The sequence below is a fragment of the Psittacula echo genome (assembly GCF_963264785.1).
Source record: "Psittacula echo genome assembly, chromosome: 1".
NCBI lineage: Eukaryota > Metazoa > Chordata > Aves > Psittaciformes > Psittacidae > Psittacula > Psittacula echo.
Window position 1 is genome coordinate 42,660,469 of NC_137735.1, and position 23,335 is coordinate 42,683,803.

At 39.2% G+C, this 23,335-nt stretch overlaps 1 protein-coding gene across 3 annotated transcripts in view; it reads left to right on the forward strand.

The window, feature by feature from the left end:
* SPOCK3 (SPARC (osteonectin), cwcv and kazal like domains proteoglycan 3) overlaps positions 1-23,335 on the forward strand; it is a gene marked incomplete at its 5' end in the record, with an annotated part of 188,655 nt that overhangs the window by 154,498 nt on the left and 10,822 nt on the right. For 2 of the 3 annotated variants that reach the window (XM_080632378.1, XM_080632380.1), the window contains one exon: positions 18,080-18,199. The exons of the other annotated variant lie outside the window; for it this stretch is intronic. In XM_080632378.1, coding sequence (XP_080488504.1) covers positions 18,080-18,199 — 120 coding nt within the window. The remainder of the gene's footprint in view (positions 1-18,079; positions 18,200-23,335) is intronic. 3 annotated transcript variants of the gene reach the window in all.

Below are 23,335 nucleotides of genomic sequence, written 5' to 3' on the forward strand. Positions count from 1 at the left end.
TATGCTACTGCCGTTAGGGCTCAGCCAGCAGAATGAATGCTGTGCTCTTTAACTGTTTCTGTACAAAGTCAGGTACCTTAAATAAGATCTAAACATAAATTATCAGAAATTAGATCTTCCATTAGATCAGAAATTAGGTCTTCCATTGAAGAGGACTGGGGACACGGTTAGCCTGTTCTGGTGTGTGTGCTGAGGTGCTGATCTGTGGCACTGTGGCAAAGGAGCGTGTATTACAGGTCTGCTGTTCTCTGTCCCTGTGCTTAAAAGAATTTCCTGCTCATCTAATACTGTTATTCAGTAATTAGTGTATAGTATTATCTTTGAATAAAATTATTATCTAAACTTAATGACCTTTCCAAAATATTTACTATATCCAGTCTTATTTAAAACAGTAAAATAATCAAATAATCTTCCAGGATTGTCTTTAAATTATAAAAAGGTACTCTGTGTTGTGTACAATATGTTATAGGGTTATGTTATATTTATTATATTTATTCTTCCTAGTAGTTACTAACTCTTATTAACCCATTCTTGGAGACTGAGTACTGGGCTAGATGATCTGACATACTGTTGTCACTCTTATGATCTTCCATAACCAGCACAGACATGTCATGTCGAGGGCTAAGTTTTGAGAAGTTGATTCCAGGATTCGTAGGCAGTATCTGTTTTAGGCAAAAGAAAATACTGGAGACACTGCCTGTTTACCTAGCACAAGTAAACAGGAGAGTCTATTAAATAGTGATACAATATTTTATCATAATCGTGTTGTATTGTCTACAGATCAATTTCTTAATAGGATTTGCAACTTGCCCATCATAAATTTACCTTTACAGGGTATCAAATAAATAGTGAATAGATTTCAGGAAGGTCTTGATCAAACAGATTTTCTCTCCTTGCTCTTTCATAAAAGGAAAGTCCATATTGCTTTGAAACATGAGAAGACTCTGCAGCAACTGAATTGTCATTCTCAATGATGGGATGTTGCTGTTTTCCTGCATTTGCTGTAGTCAAAATTTTCTTCTACCTCCTTTTCCTGTTTAGTAAGCTCTTCCTCCCTGAAAAGGAGGTTAATGGAGTACATTTGCTTGCAGTTTTATAGTCCTTTCCTTAGTTTTTCTTCCTTCTCCAGATTTTCTGATTGAAGCCTGATTTTCCTCTCTGATGGGCTCAAATTGTAATACTTACCACAGTTCTTGTTCAGCTGCTACCATGTTCCTAAGGAACACTGTGCATTCCTAGATGCCACAGGGGATGTAGAGATATCAGAAGAACACACTGAGCCATTTTTAGACCAAGTATTCATCTTAACAAAAGAAATGCCATCAGTTCTTCTGGAGAAATTTTATGGATTTCTGAAATCCTAATTGGCAGTGTTATAACTATGGGTTTCTTCAACTTATATTTGGTGTAATTGCAAGTGACAGAAGCTACAAAGTCTCTAATAGCCTTGCTCATTGACTTCACTGAATGCTTTGATTTTGTTGAATTTATATGGTCTTCTGTTGCCAATTCAGATAACTTAGTTTCTGGTTTTGGTGTCTCAAATGATAATTTGTTATCAGTGTGTTTAAGAGGAGTTCTTTTAAAGAATTTAGGAGAGTTATTCAATCCAGCTGGTTAAATGGCAAATGTCTTCTATTTCTTTCCTTGTACTCTTTGTTCAGTATAAATGGAAGGCCTATATAGATGAGGAATTTTCTATTTTGTTTCTCATTGACAGGATATGTAAGAGCAGAAAAGCATAGTTTAAGCTTCCCAAAAAGCACATGCTGTTGCTAGGTCCTGGATATCTGTATTGTGTCTACATGCATAAACCCTGATCTGTAATGGGAAAACAGCAACCCTGAGGTTAGAATCCAGTCTGCTCAGACAAAATCTGTATTACCTCAGTACATCAGTCAGTAGAACAGGTAGAAAAAATGGAATATTTTGATGAAAAAAGGGGAAAGCTTTCTTGGTGGGATTTTTTTCCCTTTTTCATTAATTCTGTCTTGACAATTTTATATTGAAAGAAAGGTGCCAGCCTCTGGAAGTGTTACTTTCTTTACCCTGGTAAAAAGTTCAAAGCTTGACTAAGGGTAAACTTACACATTTATTTAGTAACTGCTTTATGCTGAAGCAGTTTATTAGGATATTCAGGTCATTTTCAGCATTGCAATTCAGTATCTCCCCTGAAAAAAAAGATGTAAAATCTGTCCCTTAAACTAGGAGAACACTCAAAATGTATTTCTTTTCTGAATGTTGTCATGCCTTGCAAAATATGCAGTGATTATTACTTGCTCTGGAGCCATTTCTTCTTATACTGAACATGGCGTGGTCTCTATTTCTGGGTCACAGACTTGAGATGAAAGAATATGAGAGCTCATAAGGGTATGTTGGCACTGACAAATAATGTAGCTCATTGGTTTGCCCCTTGGCTCCTGTCCTTGGTTATCCACACTACCAGTTCAGGGCCAGATTCTCTGCTGGAGTAGCTGTTCCCATTTCAGCTGTAACTCTGGGAATAGTTTTCTCCATGGACTTCTTCCTGCAGTCTGTATGAATGAAAAAGCAACATTTAAAGATTTAGTCCTTCAACTTGCAAATGGTATCCTATCAGACACTGCGCCCTCCAACATTTCATACACCCACATATGCCTCATTAACGCATGCTTCTCATATCCTTATTATTTATTTATAAAACAGTACTGTGAATGAGTTTCCCCATCCTCTTCAAAAATAACAATTATAATTCGGTAGGGTCACTTCTGGTAATGCAGGATTTTTGGACTTAATATATAAGAATAACCACATCAGAAATTACCAAGGCTAAATAAATTTGTATCTCTATGAATATTCATTTATATCTCATAAAAATTCTCTGTTCTATGTCAGACATTCCCAAACAATGCATTTAATGTTTAGTGCATAGATTAGCAAAATATAATTGCACTTTGCTGGCATATTTCATGCATGCACGTGTAAACATTTCAGATATTTGTGCCCTAATCATTTATTTTTTTTTTAATCATTACTTTCTTCATTTCTCTTTTGACTTCTGATTAATGAATTTGTGTGGAGACACAGCTGTAGGTTGCATTTACTTAACTAGAGTTCTGACTTCAGTGAGGTGATGGTACAGTACAGTAGAGTTTACAACTCAGTGCGTGTGACTCCTGTGCCAGGTGGAATGGGTCCTGCTCTTAGATTACTGGTACAATTAATTGACTACCATATTTTCTTCAGTATTAGAGAAAAAGATAATCTACCTCTGATGGCCTTACTTTAGGAAAGACACAAACAATTAGCTAAATTGAAGTAATTCCCTCTCAGTCCTCACAGAGAGGTCTACAGGCAATTGTACTCTTTAATGCACACTTTTAAGTGATTAAGAGCAATGTTAGCGATTAAGCATTCAAGAAGGACACAGAAGCAAATAGTTAAGGTAAATACGAAAAGAAGTGCTGCAATGCAAGCCTTAAATCTGTCAGTGGTATCCACTGTGATATAAAATTTCTTTATGCCAGGCAGTTGCGGAACAGAGCTTAGTTAAGTTCTATTAGTCAGTGATCGTTCAGCCCAATATTCAATTCTGCCATCCTTCCCTGCAAGAGAAAAGGTGCAAACCACTAGACAGTCCTATCAAGGCACAATGATAGTTTTTTCTGACAATAGAAAGAAAATTCCATCAGTCCCTTTCAGGTTCTGTATGCAGAATTACTTGGTGTGGAAGACCTTTGAAGCCTCTTATTTGCACAGAACATTTCTGATTTCAGAAAATACTGAAATTATATATATATATGTATATATAAATTTTCTTATAAAAAGCATTGTTTGGTGATCTTTCTATCCTTGTCTACTAGGTTTCAAGGGGTTTTATGTCAGATGCAAAAAGTCTTTACGGGACCCTATCAATCTTGTCCTTGAAAGGAAAAAAATGTTCTGACTTTGTAACAGAGCTGTGTAGTGCTTTCAGAAATCTTTGAATTTAGAAAACTACCTCACTTTTGAGGGTATGGTTGTCTGAAAAGCTTTCACTGCTAAGAAGATTGCTGTTCTGTCCCTATTCGATATTTCCCATGTCTTCTGTTATGTGAAATACTGGATTCAATTGAATGTGTAAAATATTTGGGAATGAAGAGATGTTGGAATATAGCATGTTACAGTGGAGCATCTCCTTGCTATTTAACTTCTTTTGCTGACTATCTAGCTTCATAAGTATGCAATTTACAGATAATTAAGGTGATTTTCATCCTCAGTAATTAGTAGTTCAGAATAACAGAGCATGATGGGAAATGGTAACCAACACTAAAGGTTAGCAGCAGTAAGCAAGGGAAGCCATATATATTGACTGTCCTCCGCAAACTTAATCAACAAATTCCACAATAGTTCTGTGATACTTCTGGCAGATTAAAGAATTACTGTTGTCTTACTTAATTGCAATGTTTTAGTAAATTTAAATCTTTCAAGAGTTAAAAAGAATATATTAGCACATAAATTCCGCATGTTGTGGTTACTAATATTTTGCGTGTACTCAGGAATAGTCATTATATTTAAATGTGAAGTCTTTAAAACTATGTGGGCCCAAAAATATCAGATTTACTTTAATGAAAATGTAATTTAATAGAAATCATTTTAAATTTTATGAAACATTAATCATGAGCAGAATGCCTGTATGGAACATTAACTTGAGGCAGTAAGAATAAGGAGCTGCAGTTCCCTGATACAATATCTGCAGTATTTATATAATTATCTTGTAACATAGACTAACTGAAGTAGAAAATTCATTGTTTAGTTAAATAGTAAGGAAATCAGAATGCTTTTATTTGTTATTTTCAAGGTATTTTCCTGAAATCATTGGCCCTAGAGTTAACAGATGGCCAATAAACTTCATGAGCTTGTGGAAATAGAAATGTACAGATGATTTTCAATTTATAGCTTTTTTTTAAAAAAGTTATACATATAGGACTATGAAAAGATGACTGTCCCATCCTTTAGTTATGAGTTTGAAGGGCCTTTCATCCTTCTGCCAAATTTGTTGGGTTTGCAACCACATTTTGTTTTGCCATATGTTATTCCTTCCATTTATGACAGAGATGATACAGAGCCTGAAATGCTGCCCTATATTGCAGGAATTGTAAGGCCATTTGCATACAATTTTAGTTCTGGCGTTGTTGAATATTTAAATTTAGCCAAACAGGGACTAGGCTTTAGTTTGAAGACTGGAATTTTCAGTTTGAGCAATCAGTTCCTCAGGGCTAAATTCGTAAACCTGTGCAGAATGGCAGCCTGAGTAGGTATGCTTTATATAATGGTCTAGTTAATAGATACTGGTTTTAAAGGCAGCACCGAATTCTAATGGCACTATTATGATTACCGTATTGTCACACATGGCCCTCTGGGAAAGAATACATTTAAATGCACATAAATTATGTGCAGTTAATCAGTGCATCTCAGATACATAAGATTTACTGTGGAGCCATACAGTGGTGCATGAATGGTAGATAATGCATTGAAAGAGCGTTGGACTACATAAGCATCAGCTTTGGACTGCTCTAAATAATCCTTCTCACGGTTGAGTTGGAATTGCTGCTGTAACCAGGTTTCTGGATGTCTAACAGTCCTGGACAGATGGGTACAAATCTTAAATTACAGCATGAGCAAATCTCTTGTACTCTTCAGTGAAAACAGTATAGAGTTACAAGATAGTAGTGTGTTTCTTCTTTTTAAGAAGGGTAGTTTTTCATATAGTGAGGAACCTTCATGTGAATGACACAGTAATCACAGGACATGAACTATTGGACACTGCCCTGAGAAACCCGATATAATTAGACCTGCTTTTAGCAGAGGATAAGACTGAACAACTTATGGAGTTCTGGAGTTCCCTTCCAACATAAATTATTCTCGTTGTGATTCCAACATGTAGGAAAAGTTGGGATGATGAGAAGTCTTGCTTTAGCACAGGCTGATGGTTAAGTTTCCAATCTCACGTGGGGTAGCTCCTAGTTTGATGTAGGAGGTGGTTGATATGTACCCTGGCCTCCACATTGTCCGTATTAGGTGTATATTTACTTCTTGGTTATTTTATTATATACATGAATTTATGAATATAGTTCTGCCTAACTGCAGGTGACTGCATGTGTTGGGGATGATCATCTGCAGTTCTGGTTGTAGTGGAGGGGGATGTATCTTGAAACACATGATAGGTTGTGTGGCAAGCAAAACCACATGATGAGATAGTGGGAATACCATTTTTGTCTTGGAAGTGTGCCTTCTGGCAGGGCAGGGTACTTCATCTCTCTCTCTGAATCAAAGCCTTAATTTTTATCCTCCAACTTAATCCCAGTGGCCATATCATCAGTAAATTACAGTTTTTAGGCTTACTGGCTATTAGTAGATTTGGGAAGTGCCGTGTTGTATTATGCAGAGACATTAGGAATATTCTGGCTGTGGGCACAAAAGAAGACAGATCAATAGGTGAGTTCTACACTTAAATTAGCATTTAACTATGTGTTAATAATTTATTTAGTTTTGTGTCGCTTACTTCACAATTGTTAGACCTTCTACTCTTAGAACTGAATATTGAACTGAGTGAGGTCTGCTGCTGACAAAGTAGGTGAAAGTATCTCTTCCCAGAGTAAACAAGAGACACAGGTTCTATCTACAGCCTTGTAGTTCCATGTATTATTGTGAATGATGGTACATAGTGTGGGGTATTTTTATGGCTTCCTTTTTTTTTTTTTCTCTAAATAATTTTTGACCCTTCACTTAACAAAAGCTACTCCTTAATAAAAGAGTATTTTGTTGTGCTTATTATGTCAATATACTAATGATTTACGCTCATTAAACTACAAATAATTTATATATATATGTCTCTTTATATAAAAAGTATACACGTAACCTATTTTCTGTTATGTCAGAAAGCTAAGGCTGGTTTAAATATGTTAGGGAATTCAATCTGTTATGGTAGACCCAAAAATATTTTCTGCATGTCTTTACAGCTTTCAGTAGCACTGTTTTTGCTTCATCAATTAGCTTCAGTTAAAAGGCACTAAAAGAACACATACTGATACAGCATTTTCCAATAGTCTACTTCCAATCAGTTAATTATAATCAAATGCCAACACAAATTGTAACATTTACTGTATGTGAAAACAGATTTAACAGTTGGTTCCACCTAACATTTAAATAATATTTATTATAAAGGTATTTCTGGATTTGATACCTGTATGCTTTCAGCTCCCTTAATTTTTGCATGTCTGTATATGTTGGTTTCTAAAGGCAGTTTTTATTACTTCAGATGACAGGAGACTCCAGCAACCTTTGGGCTAGTGACTTCATTTTACCCCATACTAATTCTCTTAATGGGTACTAGAATTGATGGTAATGGCAGAAATGCATTGCACTGGCATTAGACAAAATCAGGCAGGTTGCTCAGTGGATTCATGTGACACAATATGCATTTTTTGATTACTGTCTAACCTTCTACAACCTTTACTGTCTGTCTTTAGCCAGGAAAGATTAAGTTCCCTGTCTATCAAGTGAAATAATAGTCTGAATAAATCTGAATTACTTCATCTTGACCTATTTTAAATCAGTACAACAGTTTCAGCAGCATGTATCTTTACAAGCTGATTACGGGGATGAAAAGTCCCTAAACATATTCTAAAATGCATCAACCCATTAATTAGTATAATTTTTCATTATATAGCATAACCCTGAGCAAGCACGTTTCAATGGCACATAGTGTTCCACTGAACAGTGTTACCTGATCCCCTCTGTTACAGAATACAAGGTTTATTCACATAAATCTCTGTGAGTTAAGGTGGACTGCTGAGACAGGTACTGTACCAAGACAGGATACAGATCAGAAATTAAGCTAAATGTAGTAATTTTCACTAAATATACCTGATTTTTTTTGTGACCTAAAGATTTTACTTAAGCATCACTTAGGATTACATTGTGCAGCCCAGCTCCTGTAGAAAAAAGTATGTGTTTGTGACTCTGATAGTGTCTGAATATTGTTCTCTGCTTCTTACGACTTTCCGAAAGCTATTTTTTAGGCTTACATCTTTTAGATCTGTTAAGTGCTTATCTGAATGTTCTTGGGAAGTTGAGCAAAACTTATATAAGTTTTGGTGTGAGAGAAAATAAATTGTTATTTTACTATTTTAAAGGTTATTTTGCTATTTTTTTTCCTTTATACATGTCAAAACAGGAACAAAAATGTGAAGTGTGATAAGTACTTTTGAAAAAAATATTCTGTAGTTGAACATTTGACATTCAAAATCGTATCTTTAACATGTGAAAGATGTTAGAAAGGATTTATACTTTTTTAATAACCCATGTGATAAGAATCTTCAGTTTCTTTGTATGTATGGCTGATTCTACATGTGACATTAAATGAGATTCTCTAGTCTGAGACTCTTGGTTTACTCAGAATGTACAAATATTGCCTAAGTCATTTTGGCCACAGTATAAAAATATGACTTTATTATGAAACAAGAAGGAAGGGAAACTTCTATAGTAGTATAACATTATAGTAAGAATTAATATGGAATCTACATGCTAGTAAAATTGAACCTTTTGCAAGATTATTAGACTTGAGACAGCTCTGTTCAGCAGATTCATAAAGAAACATAGATGATTTTAGGCCATATTATTCAAAAGTCTATTTGAAGTTTGCACTACATATATAAGTTCTTAAGGCAGAATTTCCCCCTAGACTACCTGAGACTTGTACTTGCCCTCTAAGCCAGGGTTTTGTTTTCATAACTTGAGAATGAGTGCTTGAGCTGCCAGTTACTTACCCTTGCTTCAGGGTGGTAAGTAGACTGATCAGGTTGATCCAAATAATAAAAAAAAAAATAGTTAAGGTTTAAATCAATATTAAAACAAGTAGTATTCATGACTTATTAGGTTATGATGGCCCCTATTCTTATGAGTTTGAGCCATAGTTGTGAAGCATAATTGTACAAAAAGCTGTTAAAGAATAATATTGATCTGATATATATAAAACATTAGAGTTATATTTGGTTTTGCAATTTGCTGTGCATATATATGACAGCTGTAGAGCAGCTTCCAGACTATTTTCCTAAGGTAAGAACACGCAAAAAACCTAATACACAAATTCTGGGTTTAGGTGTTTATAACTTAACATGAAAGCATGCAAAGTGGACTGTTTATTTTATGTCATGTTTTGGCACACACGTCTGTGTTGAGATAGGACCGGACAGGGGGTTTACTACCTTTGGAATCAAAAGATTCAGTCTTTTTCCTTTGAAAAAATTTCTCTGTCATGCCAGTAGTCCTCCGATTGCATTACTTGACGGGATAATGAATGCAGCTTTCCTACAACTGTCATGGCTTATGTAGTCAGAGCATGTTGTACCTAATAACTACGGAACTGGGAGGTCCTGGCTTGAAAGTGCTCTAATGCTAATATTTAAGTGTAGAAATAGCTGTACTACTTTAAGGATCTATTTTCCAATACCATATGTTCTCACATGCTTGTGTAAATCTGTTTTCTGCTTTGTCATTTTTCAGTATAAAATACCATGTTCTTATAAGGTGTCCTTTTTTTCTATATTTTCATGTCAGTCCCAGTAAACACAATAAAAAAATGAATTATTTTCAGCAGTTTAAATGCGTCAAACAATGTAATGTAACAGAATATTTATAGAGGACTATATGCAAGAGTAACCATGGAATTGAATGCATACTGACATCAGATGATAGGGAATTAACCTTAAGTGGTCCCAACCAAAACCACTTAAGAGGAACCATAAAATAAAAAATAAGATCTTAATTACTTTTTTTCCTTTTCCTTATTATTCTTAATGTTAGGGTAACTAGATCTTAAAAAGCACTCTGGAAAATAGTAAATATACTGAAATCTGAAACTTAAATTTCTCAATGGAAAATTCCAAAACAGAGAAGAAAAAAAAAAAAGAGGGGGGAGGGAGAGTAGGATCAAATAAAAAAAAAAGAAATACAGTGAAGTGTATTTTATTTGTCAGCAGTCAAAATTAAGTTGCATGATCAGTTGTTATGTAACCAACTCAAAATTTTAACATATTTTAACCATCCTGTGGAAATAAAATATTTGATAGAAAGTTTCATGGCAAGAATTCTGAGTTGCTGACTGGTTCTACCATTTAAGTCTTTCTGAGATGCTAGGAAATGAACTAAATGTTCTTTGATAAAAAACTGTGATACTCAAATATTATGCTGTAAATCCTTGATTAGAACACAGTTGTCCATGTAAATTATTAAGTGTGTAGATTAGTGTAGTTCTGCTGTATCTCTTGTGCATATTTCACATATAGAAGACATCTACTTTTACTTAGCATATTGGAAATGAACCAAAAATTCACTCTGCATTAAAATTAATAATACAGTAAATGTAATTACATGTCATATTTGAGAGCTGACTCCAGCACTTCAGTAGCTATGGGGTGTAAAATACTCAAAGGACGGTCTTAATCAGTTTGGTTTGCATTACCTTGATTTTTGATGTTGAGCTATTTGCATTATAAAGTTTTCAAAATCATTAAAATGGACCAAGATCATTACAATTTTCTCATTCTTTGTGTCTGAGATAAAAACTATAATATAAATTGTCAAGCAAAGTTTGGGAAAGTTAAGTTAAAGTGGGAAGAAAACGTCTCATCTGAGATCAGATATGGAATGTGTCTGATGCCCAAAATGTGCCGTATGTACCTGTCATTTGGAAAGGAATGCAATTCACAGGAACAAAGAAAATGTTGTTTTATGTCATATTGTGCATGACAGTGTCTGGTGCCAGATGCTGAGACAGCAAGTTTCGTTTTGTTCTTATACTTAAAAGTCGAAGAGGTACTATCTCCTTTTCTTAGTGCTTTGGTTTTTACATCTTAATGAGCTTAGGAAATTATTAGTTTTAGTGTGTAATTTTGGCTACTTCTACAAAAAGGAAAATTTCATATGTTTTCTCCTTCATGTAGCTGCCACATGCATCTTTCTGTTAATGTTATTCAGGCTAATCTTTTACTTGTAGCTGGCACTTCCTCATGTTCTCCCTTATATATGTACATATACGCACACGTATTTTTGGATATATATGTAGATGTGTGTGTCTGTGCCTGTAAATGAGCTCAATTCTGGCTCTGAATCAGTCACCTCAGCATGAGAGGTTAATTGGAGTAGCACTGCATAGACAAGTGTCGTGGTTTAAGCCCAGGCCGTAAATCAGAACCACGCAGTCCACTTCCCCCCCACACACACCTTTCTTCCCTCCGCTCCTGGAGGGACGGGGAGGAGAATCAAAAGAATGCAGCTCCCACGGGTTGAGATAAGAACAGTTTAATAAGTAAGGTATAACACAAATCACTACTGCTACCACCAATAATAATAATGGTAAGGGAAATAACAAGGAAGAGAATACAACCGCTCACCAACCGGTACCTCACCCCCACCCTGCAGTGATCCAGCCCTTCCGGGCACTCTCAGTTCTACATCCTGGGCATGACGTGCTATGGTATGGAATACCTCTTTGGCTTTGGGTCAGGTGTCCTGTCCCTGCTTCCTCCCGGCTTCTCCTCCTCCCTGGCAGAGCATGAGACTCACAAAGTCCTTGGTCAGGGTAAACATTCTGACCCACAACTGAAAACATCGGCTTTATCAGTATTATTCCCAGGTCGAAAGTCAAAACACAGCGCTGCAACAGCTACTAAGAAGGAGAAAAAGTGACTGCCACTGCTGAACCCAGAACAGTATCCACCCCTTATTCCATACCATTCACGTCATGCTCAGATCTCACATTTTCCATATACCCTCACTCTCATCTCAGTGCACTGTTATCTTAGTGCATGGACCAATCCCTATAAAGCTGCTGAGTCCATCCGGTCCATGATGTTGGGCTCCATCTCTTGTAACAGTCTTTCAGAGCAGGAGAGGCCCATTGCAAAGTCCACCCCTCGATCATGAGTCCATCTCTATGTTGCATCTCTGCCCTGATGGATGGGCCCATCAGGCTTAAAATAATTCACCCTCCCCTGCAGCAGTCTCTGCAACTTGTCATCGGGGACTCCACACAGCTGCCTTCCATCTCCGACGCTTCCAAAGCACTGGAGGGGCCCAGTGGATTAGATACTCGCCCATACTGTCCCACACACCATGACACTCATGGCTGTCCAGCCTTGGGGAAAACCTCTTGGTCCCCCTGTATTGTCTAAACCCAGACAAGACCCAAACCTGACTCTGCTTAACTCTCGGGATCAGACAAAATGGTCGTGGGTAGAACACACTCTGTATGTGTGCCAACATGGTGATCCCCATCACAATCAGCAGGCAGGTCCCAAGGGTACCCAAAGGCCATTCAAAACCTTCAGAACTCTCAAATGATGCTGCTGTACTTGTCACTGGGGCTGGTGTAGCTGTTGTGCTTGAAGGCTTTCTCACCACCAGCTTCCCTTTTTCTGAGTCCAGATCTTCCTCCTCTGCCTTGCTGGAAAGCGCTGCGGGGTCTCCTGCATCCTTCTGGGGCTCAGGCTCACGGGGCTCGGCAGACGGCTGCTGCTGGGGGATGCTCTCGGCCGCTGCGGGGCTGGGCTCGGCCGTGGGGCTCGGCTCCTCCGCCGCCTCCTCCCGCTGCTCGGCAGCCGCCTCCTTCCCCTCCTCGGCAGCCGCCTCCTTCCCGGCCTCCGGCCCCGCTCCCGCCGCCGCTTGGTCCCCGGGGCCCCTCTCCCGGGCCGCTTCGGCCGCCGCCAGCTCCCGGGGCCGCTCCCCCTCGGCTCCCCGCAGCCTCACAAAGACGGAGGCGAGGACGAGGGCCAGGACAGTGAAGAGCAGCGGGACGGCCAGGTGCAAGTCCACGGCCACGTCCATCCCGCCCTGCTGCCAGAGCCCGCCCGTATTACAAGCCATTACCATAAAGTACAATGAAACAAGAACCTTAGCCCAAGGCCCACACTTGATAAACACTAACATAGCAAATACCGGCTCTAAGTAAGCTACAGCATACTGAAACTGTGACATCAAGAGAAACAACTTTGAGAGCCAATAAATCAGCATTGTGCCTCAGTCAGATCTGTTGTTATCTCAACCCTTCGAGCCCCACGTTGGGCGCCAAAAAGAACTGTCGTGGTTTAAGCCCAGGCCGTAAATCAGAACCACGCAGTCCACTTCCCCCCCACACACACCTTTCTTCCCTCCGCTCCTGGAGGGACGGGGAGGAGAATCAAAAGAATGCAGCTCCCACGGGTTGAGATAAGAACAGTTTAATAAGTAAGGTATAACACAAATCACTACTGCTACCACCAATAATAATAATGGTAAGGGAAATAACAAGGAAGAGAATACAACCGCTCACCAATCGGTACCTCACCCCCACCCTGCAGTGATCCAGCCCTTCCGGGGACTCTCAGTTCTACATCCTGGGCATGACGTGCTATGGTATGGAATACCTCTTTGGCTTTGGGTCAGGTGTCCTGTCCCTGCTTCCTCCCGGCTTCTCCTCCTCCCTGGCAGAGCATGAGACTCACAAAGTCCTTGGTCAGGGTAAACATTCTGACCCACAACTGAAAACATCGGCTTTATCAGTATTATTCCCAGGTCGAAAGTCAAAACACAGCGCTGCAACAGCTACTAAGAAGGAGAAAAAGTGACTGCCACTGCTGAACCCAGAACAACAAGTTAGAAATAGATTAAAATAGCATTTGCACCATTAATGTAGCTATGTTATTTCTGGGACCTGTGGTGGTATTTATTTTACAGGGTAGATAAATCAAAGTGGTTAAATGGCAGGTCAGGTATCCATAATGGTGTTGCTGTGCTCCGTACCCTGTCATTCAATTCTAAAAGTCTTTCTTTTAAACCAAAGAAGGGTAGTTAGAGAAGAGAACAATATCACTTCATTTCACCTATAATGGGAGGGTTTTTATAGGGGAGCAAGGTAACCCAAGTTAATATCTCATTCCTTATGCTGACACAAATCAGAATCAGCTGGTACGAGGCTTGGTAAAGGAAGGCGGTATTACAGCAAACTTAGAAATCCCACAAGTCTGAATTGTGATGTTAAGTCTTGCTCAGGACATGATTTTCATTTAATCGTTGTGATAGGACACTTTTGAGCATATATTGCCAAATATGTCATTAGAAAAAAATCTTTTCCCCAGTTCCCTATTGAATTATCAGAGGGGGAAAAAAACTCCATTACACAAGAGAAAAGCACAATACACGGTTTTAAAAAATGTCAGTTCATAATATATGCAAGTGTATATATAGATTGCACCTAAGTCTTTAATGGATTGAATCAAAGTCTCAAGAGAGACTTCAGCAAAGAATGGCTAAACAAATTCTTAGATGCCTGCTGTTGTACAGGCATTGATAGTTGTTGACATAATGACATGTTTCAATATTACTCTAAAATATAAATAGGAGTTTCGCAGCGTTGTTCAATTTAATGAAGTGTGCTGAAGGCTATGTCACCAAATATTATAGATTGCTACGTAATAAAGGAAGAGTAAGCTGAACTAGAGTTTATTTTCCAGAACATTACTGTGAAGCTCTGCTAACTTAGATATGAGCTCATCAGATTGTAGCTTAGTCAGTTACTGGTAGACCTGGAAAATGATCCTTATCTGGAAGTAGTACCTGTTGACATGGGCAGTGGAAGTGTCCTGGTTTAAGCCCAGCTGGTAACTCAGAACGACCCAGCCACTCGCTCACTCCTCCCCTTGTTCCTTCCTCCACTCCCAGAGGGATGGGGAGGAGAATCAAAAGAATGCAACTCCCATGGATTGAGATAAGAGCAGTCCAGTAACTAAGGTGTAACACAAACCACTGCTGCTGCCACCAATAATACTAATGATAAGGGAAATAACAAGGGAAGAGAATACAAATGCTCACCACCCACCAACTGATACCCAGCCCGACCGAGCAGTGATCTAGCTCTTGTGGGTAACTGCCTCCAGTTTATATGCTGGGCATGATGTGCTGTGGTATGGAATACCCCTTTGGCTAGTTTGGGTCAGGTGTCCTGTTTATGCTTCCTCCCAGCTTCGCCTCTTTCCTGGCAGAGCATGAGACTCAGAAAGTCCTTGGGCAGAGTAAACATTACTTAGAAACAACTAAAAACATTGTTGTTATCAGCGTTGTTCCCAGGCTGAAAGTCAAAACCACAGCACTGCACCACCTACTAAGAAGGAGGAAAATGACTGCTACTGCTGAACCTAGGACAGGAAGGTATTCTGTTGCCTAGGGAAGCATACATCCAGTGCTTTTCCTGTTTTGTTATCCTCCACACCCTGTTATTTCACTTGTCTTATCCCAGGTTCTCTCAAACACATGAAATGGAAAAGCAGAGTTCTGGAAGGAGTTCTCTGCTTGCACCAAGAATGCCTTTTCTTTGTGTTCTCCAACAGCTTAATAGTGAAGGTGAATAGGACTCCTTACTGCACATCTCTGTTTTCTGCTTCTGCTGCTAATGTCAGTACTAACTAGCAGTACTGTACAGCTTTCAGTCAGTCTGCTACTAATCTGATGATCTGTTGTGGTTTAAGCCCAGGCCGTAAATCAGAACCACGCAGTCTACTTGCCCCCTCAACCTTCCTTCCCCCCACTCCTGGAGGGACGAGGAGGAGAATCGAAAGAATGCAACTCCCACGGGTTGAGATAAGAACAGTTTAATAACTAAGGTATAACACAAATCACTACTGCTACCACCAATAATAATAATGATAAAGGAAATAACAAAGGAAGAGAATATAACATATATCTTGCCCCCACTCCGCAGCGTTCTAGCCCTTCCGGGCGACTCCCAGTTCTACATCCTGGGCATGACGTGCTGTGGTATGGAATACCTCTTTGGCTAGTTTGGGTCAGGTGTCCTGTCTCTGCTTCCTCTCGGCTTCCCCTCCTCCCTGGCAGAGCATGAGACTCACAAAGTCCTTGCTCAGGGTAAACATTCTGACCAGCAACTGAAAACATCAGCTTTATCAGTATTATTCCCAGGCCGAAAGTCAAAACCACAGCACTGCACCAGCTACTAAGAAGGAGAAAAAATGACTGCTGCTGCTAAACCCAGGACAGTAGCCACCCCTTGTCCCATACCATTCACGTTGTGCTCAGATCCCACATTTTCAATATACCCTCACTCTCATCTCAGTGCACTCTTATCCTAGTGCACGGACCAATCCCAATAAAGCTGCTGAGTCCATTCGGTCCATGATGTTGGGCTCCATCTCTTGTAACAGTCTTTCAGAGCAGGAAAGGCTGTGTGCAGTGTTCACACTCGTTAATAACCTGGGCGATAGTGTCCATTGCTAAGTCCACCCCTCGATCATGAGTCCATCTCTGTGTTGCATCTCTGCCCTGATGGCCTGAAGTGTCGTGGGCCCACCAGGCTCAAAATTAATCACCTTCCCCTTCAGCAGTCTCTGCAACTTGTCACTGGGGACTCCACACAGCTGCCTTCCATCTCCGACGCTTCCAAAGCACTGGAGGGGCCCAGTGGACTAGATACTCACCCATACTGTCCAACACACCCTGCCACTCATGGCTGTCCAGCCTTGGGGAAAACCTCTTGGTTCTCCTATATCGTCATCCAATTCTAGACAAGGCCCAAACCTGACTCTGCTTAACTCTCGGGATCAGACAAAATGGTCGTGGGTAAAACACTCACTGTGTGTGTGCCAACATGGTGATCCCCATCACAATCAGCAGGCAGGTCCCAAGGGTACCCAAAGGCCATTCAAAACCTTCGGAACTCTCAAATGATGCTGCTGTGCTTGAAGGCTCTCTCACCACCAGCTTCACTTTTTCTGAGTCCAGATCTTCCTCCTCTGCCTTGCTGGGAAATGCTGCCTGGTCTCCTGCATCCTCCTGGGGCTCGGGCTCACGGAGCTTGGCGGGAGGCTGCTGGGGGATGCTCTCGGCCGCCGCAGGGCTGGGCTTGGCTGTGGGGCTCGGCTCCTTTGCCGCCTTCTCCCGCTGCTCTGCAGCCACCTCCTTCCTCTGCTCGACTGGCCCGACCTCCTCCACCAGCAGCCACTCCTTCCCGGCCTCCGGCCCCGCTCCCGCCGCCGCTTGGTCCCCGGGGCCGCTCCCCCTCGGCTCCCCGCAGCCTCACGAAGACGGACGCGAGGACGAGGGCCAGGACGGTGAAGAGCAGCGGGACGGGCAGGTACAAGTCCACGGCCACGTCCATCCCGCCCTGCTGCCGGAGCCCGCCCGCATTACAAGCCATTACCATAAAGTACAGTGAAACAAGAACCTTAGCCCAAGGCCCACACTTGATAAACACTAACACAGCAAATACCGGCTCTAAGTAAGCAACGACATAACATAAGCAACAACAGAAACTGTGATATCAAAAAGAACAACTTTGAGAGCCAATAAAAATCAGCATTGTGCTGCACCAGCTACTAAGAAGTAGAAAAAATGACTGCTACTGCTAAACCAGGACAATGCTACATATGCTTTCTTTGGTCTTGCGTGCTTTCTCTGCCTTTGCTGTGCATGGTAAAAGAAACCATCTTTTCCATCACTGACCAGCTGTACAGCTGCCTGTTTGCAGTTAGGTGCCCATGAATGTTGGTTTTTAAACCTACAATCAATCAAATAAGCTCTCAGGACAATCTTGAATCACCTTCTCTGTGAATCTCATTTCCCTTTTTCACGCTTCAGTGTGGGAAAGCAAGTTGGATGTTTCTGTGTTATCTGCCTAAATCGCATCTCTAACCTCTTCTGGTAGGGCTTTCGTTACTATTGCTTTAATGGACATATAGAAATGAAAGTCCAAAAGGCTGTCATGAGTGTCATACAGCCTCATTTACAGTAAGATGTGAAAATATCTGTGCTTGTAGGAGTTTGCAAATGATGTCTTTTTTATATATATATATAATTTCATAGTTGGTTTATACATCATGTATTTATCTCTAAATACCTTAATTGTGTTTTGAAGGCATACCTAGGTAATGAAAGTCAACTTTCTGAATTAAAGGAAGCTGTGGAACATGTCTTTATTTTACGGGGTTTGCTTTCTTTTTTAGCATAGCTTGAAAGTTCTATTTAGCACCCAGAAGAAAAACATTAAACAGCTCTGCCTTTTGTTTTTCAGTGTGCAGTGACCTGGAATTCAGGGAGGTTGCAAACAGATTGAGAGACTGGTTTAAGGCACTTCATGAAAGTGGAATTCAGAATAAGAAGACTAGGATTTTTCAAAGGCCTGAAAGAACCAGTAAGAAATTTCTACTTGTCTTATTTTATGTTCTCCTAGATACTTTTCTGTCACTTGTATTTCCATTGCTAAGACTTGCCTTATTCTCATATGCTTTAAGTAGGCATGTGTACCAAAACCATAACTTTGCGTTTTTCTAGAGTTATTTTCTTATTTATGGCTTAGTACCGATATAAGATGCTTAAACTTTCAACATTATTTGGCAGGACTCTTGCTTTTAAGAATGATTGGCAGCTACCATTCGCAATCCTTTCATTTGTTAATGCTATCAAATTCATTTGATAGAGCTTGATAATTAGCTGTTGAATAATGAGATAAAACAGAAGAAACAAGTAGGGATTTTGAGCAACTTTTCCATAGAGAAAAGTGATTTACTGAGTGGCAAGTCCTATGAAATAAGGTACAAGAGCTGTAATTATGTGTGACGCATCATTGCTAGTTGATGCCACTGTAGGTACTACAAGAGAAAAACAATGGAAAACAAGCTTGTAACTAAAAAGGAATTCTTGTGGGTATACTTCAGATAGGAAAAAACTCAGGAGTACTAATGAAGTGGAAACAGTAGGGGGCGTAATTTGGTTTTAAGCCCCTCAAATATTCAATTTTGTTGTTGTTGTGGAAAGTAGTAGTTTTAAAATGCAGTTGCCAAAGGGCTTATTTAAAAAGCAATTGAAGTGTGTAGTGGTATTTTCAAGAGTGGTGTCGTGCTGTGAAGGAGAGCAAAATTAGATTTCATAAGCCATAAAAATCTACCTTTCATTAATATGAGGAGAAAACTATAAATTTCCCCAGAGCATTTTTCATAGAACTTGGCCAGTGGCTGCTTACTTTAGTTCCTTCGTTATTGGCTCATTAAGTATTTGGAGGTTTGTTTTGTCGAGGGTTTTTAGCTTTTGCTTGATTGCTGTTTGTAGCATTACTTTGTCTTTTTTTTCAAGAAATCCATCTATTTAATTTAATTGGAAATGTCATTTCATTGTGTGGTTTTTCATGATAAGGAGTAATTCTGCAAAACACAGTGACTTAAAGTTGATTATATGTTATCTAGGAATACTCAACACTGAGAAAAATGTTTCAAAGGTAAGGTGGTAATACTTTAATAACAATACAATATCTAAATAATAATAATATAAATAAATAAATAAAATATAACAATATATAAATAATAATACAATAATAAAAGTGATGTCATCACTTTTTATTGATACTGAAAGAAGCACATATAAAAACATGTATTTCTGATTTACATTCTGTTTGGGGCCCATAACTGGCATGTGATATGCTTTTCATCAGGAATGAAAACATCAGAAATACAAAGTTTGCAGCTCTTAAGTAAGCATTTACTGTATTGTAATAGCTAAAATCTAATCTATCTAATAACATGTTGACGCATTGCTCAGTTAAAGGTTAGATGAAACATTGCATAGGTTTCTGTTCCTTGCTGAATACTGACTTTGTTGAGGGTAACACACTGCATAGTTAAGGACAAAAACACAGCTTTTTAGAAGCTTGTTAATGCAGCAGAAGTTCAGAAAGTAATTTTAAGAATAGTCTTTTCAGAGCCTTTTTTCATCAACAGGTAAGGAAATACAATCTGTGTGCATATGTATATCTCAGTCTCACTTGGGACAGCCTTTATTAGAAGGCTTGGGCACAGTCCTGACCAAGGTATATGTGATGCAAGTTTATAGTGCCTTGCTGGTGCTTTTCAGAGTTGTTTCAGGTATTAAGTAGTTCCACATTGATCTGTACAATCGTTAATATTATTTCTAAACAAACCAAACAATAGTGTTTAAGTTGTTCTGCTAGAGCCATCAATACACTGATAACAAGTTAAAATGTAAGGTGTTTTTACAAGAGTTACAAAATTTTGTCTGACATTTTTTTTTTTCCAAAACTGAATCTTATTAGTAATATAGGCTAGAATATTTCAAATAATTTAATAGGGTTTTATTTCTGAAATCCCATTTGTGTCCAGAGGTATTTGGATTACATATATCTAGAGGTATCATTATTATAAATGCTAATATAAACACACAAATCTCATCCTCAGGCCATGTATGGTCTAAATAGAAGGGGGAAGGGCACTTTACCCCCATACTACGTAATACCCCATTATAATTCCCTGTGGATGGTGAAAGAGAGCATTGAAAAATTGAGATTTTACGTACCTATTTAAAGTCTGTTAAATTTTTTGTTCCATTTCTGTATTAATTTTGTGTGATAAAACTAGGGAATTAATGCGTCAAATGCAAAGCACAAAAAATACTGTAGGCCCACAAATATTTCCGCTAACAGGCAGTCTATTTCTCAGGAATACTTGTGTGCCTTGTTATATTAGAAGATGAAAGACCAGAGGCCAAAGGTAATAGCGAATCTTCTTATGGCTTGGGCATAATATGATTTTTTGGAGTCTAATACACTAATAATTTTGAAAATAACATAAAAATATAAGAAGTCTGAAAGAAAATTACTTGTAATTGGTTTGTCTAGAATGACCATGGTGAGATATTATTACACTAAATTGCCAAGTACTCTTACAAACTTGCAGCAGGAAAAGACTAATCTTGTATAGCAATGTGTAAATAAAGTTAAGAATTTCAGATGTTTGCTTGGAGGTTTTTGCTTCCTTCTGATTGTCTTAAGTCCTTATCAATGAAGAAACACAGCTGACATTATGCAGCGATAAATTAAATTTCCTTGATCTTCATTGCTGAATTATATTTGGAAACCCTAATGTACAAACAGAACTCGTAAACAGAACAGGAAGACTTTGCTTACTCCTATCAATACCCTCCCACACAGTCATTTTATAGTTATAAAAGATAAAAAGAACTGCCATTTTAAATATCATTTTTGATGCCTTGAAAATGTTGGCTGCCTAGAATTCGGCTACTTGCTGAAATTACCTCATAAAAAGTCCAATAAGCTGTATTGCAAAGTTGCACAGGTTAGCAACCTGAACCATAGTTCTAGTTTACTAGAAGTACAAGGTTCTTTCTGCATGTGTCAGGTTAGCATAAGCCCAGGCATCCTTATAGCAAGAGTCCAGAAAAAGAAATCCAGCCTAGAAGTAATTCTGAGCAGGAATTTTAAATTAATGCATCCTGGCTTAAAATTAAGATTTTGAATTAACTGAATCAGTATTGTTGGCTGAAGTTTGTTTTGACTCAATCTTTTGTACAGAATTATCCTTGTACCCAATGAAACATATATAGATGTTTATTGTGGCATTTTATTTTATTTCTCCTTCCTCAGGTCCGTTCTGTTAATAAAATGGTCAGTCTGATGTCCCACAGTATACGTTTCATCTGAACTGTCAATCTGTTAGGTAACTGGTAGCCTTCAGCAATAGGAATCATCTTGATCCCCCACTTTACAAAATCCTCTAACACACTTTCTGGAAAAGGAGAGACTTCCAGATGTCAACTTTCACAGGTGTTTAAGGGATGTTGTGGCTGTGCTTTTTTTATTTCCCATTGTCCTGGGTTCAGTGTTTTCAGGGTGGTGTGGCCATAGCCTAGCTAGCCTGGCTAGCTCAATCAGTAGAGCATGGGACTCTTAATCCTAGGGTCGTGGGTTCAAGCACCACGTTGGGCGCCAAAAAGAACTGTTGTGTTTTAAGCCCAGGTGGCAACTCAGCCACGCAGCCTCTGACTCACTCCTCCCCTTGTTCCTTCCTCCGCTCCCGGAGGGATGGGGAGGAGAATCGAAAGAATGCAACTCCACGGGTTGAGGTAAGAGCAGTCCAGTAACTAAGGTATAACACAAATCACTACTGCTACCACCAATAATAATAATGATAAGGGAAATAACAAGGGAAGAGAATATATCTGCTCACCACCTGCCTACTGATACCTAGCCCAATCTGTGCAGTGATCTAACCCTTCCAGGTAACTGCCCCCAGTTTATACAGTGAGCATGACATGCTGTGGTTACCTCTTTGGTTAGCTTGGGTCAGGTGTCCTGTCTCTGCTTCCTCCCGGCATCCCCTCCTCCCTGGCAGAGCATGAGACTCACAAAGTCCTTGGTCAGAGTAAACATTACTGAGCAGCAGCTAAAAACATCGGTGTTACCAGCGCTGTTCCCAGGCTGAAAATCAAAAACACAGCACTGCACCAGCTACTAAGGAGGAAAATGACTGCTACTGCTGAACCCAGGACACTCATATACCTTTTGTTGTAAAATGAACATCAGCTATCCTAGATTTATTGTAAGACCTTTGTTACCTTCCCTGTGTCTTGCCTTAACCAAGGCACTGCTTCTAACTGTGTAATCATAGGGAGCACAAATATATTACAACTTTAGACAGGTGACAGAGAATGTTATGCCTAATGCTGTGTGCTCCTTGGGCTAGTATGGAGCCAGATGAGTCTCATCTAGATCATCACTTCTGTGAACAGCAAATATGACAGAAAATGTTCACGTCTGTGTAGTCCTCTTTAATTTAGTCCTTCCAGCTGAGGTCTGTCCTGATAAAACTATGTTAGGAAGGAAAACTTGTTCCCAACTTGTGCACAGTAGGCCTCAGCTGTGAGATGCCATTAACTGAAGGTTTTCTTATAGCCAAAATAGTAGACAAATCCATCATAAGTGAAAATCTTCTTGCTGTGCATCTTGCATGCTGAACAAGTAAAATCCATGGTCTAGATGGCAGTCAGTACTGTAGCAGAATGCATGTGTGTTTATTCACATCTGATTTGTCAATGTCTTTTATTGTACTGGACAGTGTACTGCTATTGGAAAGAATCACGTAGTTTACTTCTCTTGGCATATTAGATAAACAGTTTTTATATAATGCAATATGTAAGCCGTTTTGTATGAATGCTGTTTTGATTTCTACATAATGTCAAAAGCTATCTATCTCCCTTAATGTGCACTAGGATTTATTACTTAGGAGTTTAATAAGCAGGAAAACAATAGTTTCACCTTGAAAAGCACATTATATTTACTAAGAATTGATATTCTCCCCCTGAGAAATAATCAGGACACAGGAGCATTTCTGTTGGTTCCTTTTGAGGAAATGTTTTGAATGCTAGCGTGTAAGCCACAGAGGAGTTCCTGTAAATAATAGCATATGTGTGTATCAGACGCAGCTAATGTCTTCTATATAGGCAAGAGGCCTGGCAGTTTCTG